The 3,693-nt window shown below is 40.6% G+C and overlaps 1 protein-coding gene across 1 annotated transcript; it reads left to right on the forward strand.

Moving 5' to 3' along the window:
- The first annotated feature begins 613 nt into the window (after nt 1–613).
- smtla (somatolactin alpha) lies at nt 614–3,405 on the forward strand. The gene is made up of 4 exons (XM_078244165.1): nt 614–820; nt 1,523–1,636; nt 2,855–3,034; nt 3,211–3,405. The coding sequence occupies exons 1-4, from the start codon at nt 614–616 to the stop codon at nt 3,403–3,405; spliced, it is 696 nt and encodes a 231-aa protein (XP_078100291.1).
- Nucleotides 3,406–3,693: the final 288 nt, after the last annotated feature.

Raw genomic sequence — 3,693 nt, forward strand, 5'->3', positions numbered from 1 at the left:
GTTTCCATCTTGGTATTATGCATGAGAAAAGTAATGCATTGCTTTGGGAAGACCAGTATTTATTTACAAAAACCTACGCAAGACCAAAATGACCTTTTCCTTTATTCATGGCCTGGTCAGGCTTTATAAATGGAGTCAGCATGACAGGAAAACTAGGAAGGACTTGAAGACTACTGACAGAATGCTCATGGTGACAGGTAATGCATCACATTTAGATAGAAAGACAGTATGTTTTGTAATTGTATTGACAGAAATTACACCCGTTTATTTAGTCGAGCAGTGATTTTGATTAATGTAACTGATAATAAGAAGGCAGTACTCCAGCAAACAATAAAGATATCGGATGATCGGGCGCCTGGGTAGCTCACCTGGTAGAGCGTGCACCCATATACAGAGGCTCAGTCCTCGAAGCAGCGACTGCGGGTTCAGTTCCGAACTGCAGCCCTTTGCTGCATGTCATTCCCCTTCTCTCTCTCCCCTTTCATGTCTAAAGCTGTCCTGTCAGAAATAAAGGCCTAAAAATCTTTAAAAATATATATATATATATATATATATATATCGAATGATCAGGTTTTTGTGCATGTTTGCATGAGTATTTGTAACATCTGTATGTATGTGGTTGTCTTCAGTCATGCAGCGGGGTGTATGGGCTGTCTTGCTCTTGCCCTATCTTCTTACTGTAAGCAGCCCGCTAGACTGTAGGGAAGAGCAGGGTAGCCTCTCCCGCTGCCCTTCCATCTCCCAAGAGAAACTTCTAGACCGAGTCATCCAGCACGCTGAGCTAATCTACCGTGTCTCAGAAGAATCATGCTCTTTGTTTGTGAGTAACACCGACCACTACCCCAAAATGAATCTTTGCCCTTGTGTACTGTATGGGAAAAAAGGGTTTAGCAGACCAGTTGCATCCACAGATTCTTACAGTAAAGGCATTTGTCGTGTGTACAGCCTCAGGAGAAACAGAATCACTATTTACACTGAGAATTGCATGGCAATAGAAAATGATTTTCATTGTGCCAATAAAGAGAGCATTCAACGCAAAGGCAATCTAAAAATACCCATTATCTATGTTGGAAATGTTCTTATCCAATCATGTTGGGCATGAGTTCGTTTTTTTGAAAATAGTTTTATGAAATGTGAAATCAGCAGTTTGAAAAGCAGTGCTGTAGAAACAGCCATAGGCAAAGGCTACAGTGACAGCAATTCAGCATTTTGTGTTTGAGAAGTTGTATATTACTTTTCATATGAAAAAAAAAAAACACTTGAAAGAAATTGAATCATCCAAAGAAAAATGGAATTATGTTGTTTTCCTACATGATGATGTAGGACTGCATGAGGATGCATGAGGTCTAACAGATGAGAACATGCTGCTGAACAAAATTAGTCTCTGCCATGTATCCAATGGTCACATTTAGTGAAGCTTTTGTCATTGTTTTCCCGATATGTCGTTTTGTGTGTTCTTGTAATTCTGTACCTACGAGAACTTAGGTACCCCCCCCCCCTCCATGCTTGTCTGGATTTCTAGGAGCAGATGTTTATCCCGTTCCCATTGCAGCTCCAGAGGAACCAAGTAGGCTATGCATGCATCACAAAAGCTTTACCCATCCCCAGCTCCAAAGGTGAAATCCAACAGATATCTGTGAGTACTTGGCCGTTGAGCACCACAGAATGTTTTTATTTACTTTGACAGTACTTTGATATTAATCTGTTAACAATGGCAGTATGTGTGTCTGTGTGTGCGCACCTCTGTTTTTATGTGTCACTGCTTATATGTGTGTACACAGTCAGTTTCCTTGTCTAAACAAACAAAATACAAGTAAATGTGCTTCTGTATGTCTATGTGTGTGCCTGGATTTGTTTGTGTCTGTTTGTCTCTGTGCATCTGAGTGGATGTGTGTGTGCAGGCTTTGGGGTAGTGTTAATGCATGACTGTTTGCATTCACAGGCCTGCTCACAAATCACTTTGAAGCTGCAGTGGTTCTCAGAGCGCAGGTTTTCTTTTCTTTTTTTATAGCAATAACAATGCTTAGTGCAAGTCCTCCCCCTCCTTATAATGCTTGCCCCTCTCAGCTGCTGAATGATGGGTTGTTTGCACTAATTACAATGAAAGGTCCTCAAATCTGATAAATATACTTGCCTGTATAACATTTCAAAACATTTCTTGTGTGTCTGTGCCTACTGAGGTTTTGACTACTGTCCAACAGGGTACAGCATTTAAGGCCATATGTCAGCTTGATCAGCAGTGTGGAAACTTGAATGAGCCACTTAGCATAAAGGCCTATGAAGGGTGATTTGGCTGATGTTAACTGTTATCTAGTTAATGGTATATTCTACAATAATCCTCCTCTAACTAACAAAGGCCAAGTATAAATGGCAAAAGCAATATTTGTAAGGACTAAATGTGAACTATATTGAAACTGCTGGTTGAAAGTTATGTCATCACCATAATCCTCCACCCTTTCTGCTGAAATAGTGCCATGGCCATTTGTATGGTGGTCATTCGCACTTGCTTAGGAGTCTGCTCTGCTTAGGGGAATTTTAGCAGGCTTCACCCATGACATTTCAGCCTACTGTAGTTGCTGATTTGTAGCTGGCGAGCCCTTGATCAAAAGCCATGCATTAATATCTTCCATAATATCTTCTATCTTCATCAATATCTTACAATACATGTGAAAGGCACATGGCTGCTTGTTCCCACCAATACATGAATAGAGCAAAGTAAGTTCTGTCATGTTTTGTAGTGTATTCTTTTATGTTGGTATGTTAGGACAACTTTGTGGCCAGCTATGTTTGTTTTTTTACTGCTTGTGTCTTCATTCATTCATTTCTTTCAACTTTTCACATGTGTGCCCTGCAGGACAAATGGTTGCTCCACTCTGTGCTGATGCTCGTCCAGTCATGGATCGAGCCTTTGGTCTACCTGCAGACCTCACTGGATCACTACGATGCTGCTCCTGACATGCTGCTCAACAAGACCAAGTGGGTGTCTGAGAAACTGATCAGTCTGGAGCAAGGCGTTGTGGTCCTCATCAAGAAGGTGGGTGAAATCCCATTGTTAAATTACTGTTGTACAGCTAAACACACACTAGCATGTATAATTACGATAATTCAATTTTTACTGCTTGTAAAAATGTTGGATACTAATTTAACTTCTCTAGCTCACTTTAATTTTTTCTTAATATTAACGTCATGTTTCCAAATGTTTTTGTGAAGATGTTGGATGAGGGAATGTTGACCGCAACCCGCAGTGAACAGGGCCTATTCCAGTATGATGTGCAGCCAGAGATGCTGGAATCTGTGATGAGAGACTATACCTTACTCAGCTGCTTCAAGAAAGATGCCCATAAGATGGAGACTTTCCTAAAGCTACTGAAGTGTCGACAAACTGACTTATACAACTGTGCATAAGACATGAAGCAAAATGTTTAAATAATACAGCTTTAAATGAATTCCTGAGGTTGGTAGCAGTGCACTTAAAGACATGACCATGCCTTAGGCGATTCAGCCTTGCTTGCATTGCAGTACATTCTTTATTGATTGTTTTGGAACACCTTCACACAAACCTAGTAGGTGTAATGCTGTGCCCTTTCTACAACACTGCATTTTATATTTCCCTTCTCAGTTGTTTTTTTAACCTGGCAAAGGCAACAGAGGGCAAACTCCCAAAAGATTAGTTGCGTGTCGAGCTGTCAAAAA

The sequence above is a fragment of the Sander vitreus genome, chromosome 3, assembly GCF_031162955.1.
Source record: "Sander vitreus isolate 19-12246 chromosome 3, sanVit1, whole genome shotgun sequence".
Lineage (NCBI taxonomy): Eukaryota > Metazoa > Chordata > Actinopteri > Perciformes > Percidae > Sander > Sander vitreus.

Excerpts from the sequence above, each read along its gene's own strand:
- smtla (XM_078244165.1), top strand. The coding sequence starts at position 614 with ATGTGGTTGTCTTCAGTCATGCAGCGGGGTGTATGGGCTGTCTTGCTC. Across the intron at positions 821-1,522 it reads AAGAATCATGCTCTTTGTTT|GAGCAGATGTTTATCCCGTT; the intron begins GTGAGTAACACC and ends CTGGATTTCTAG. Across the intron at positions 1,637-2,854 it reads GTGAAATCCAACAGATATCT|GACAAATGGTTGCTCCACTC; the intron begins GTGAGTACTTGG and ends TGTGCCCTGCAG.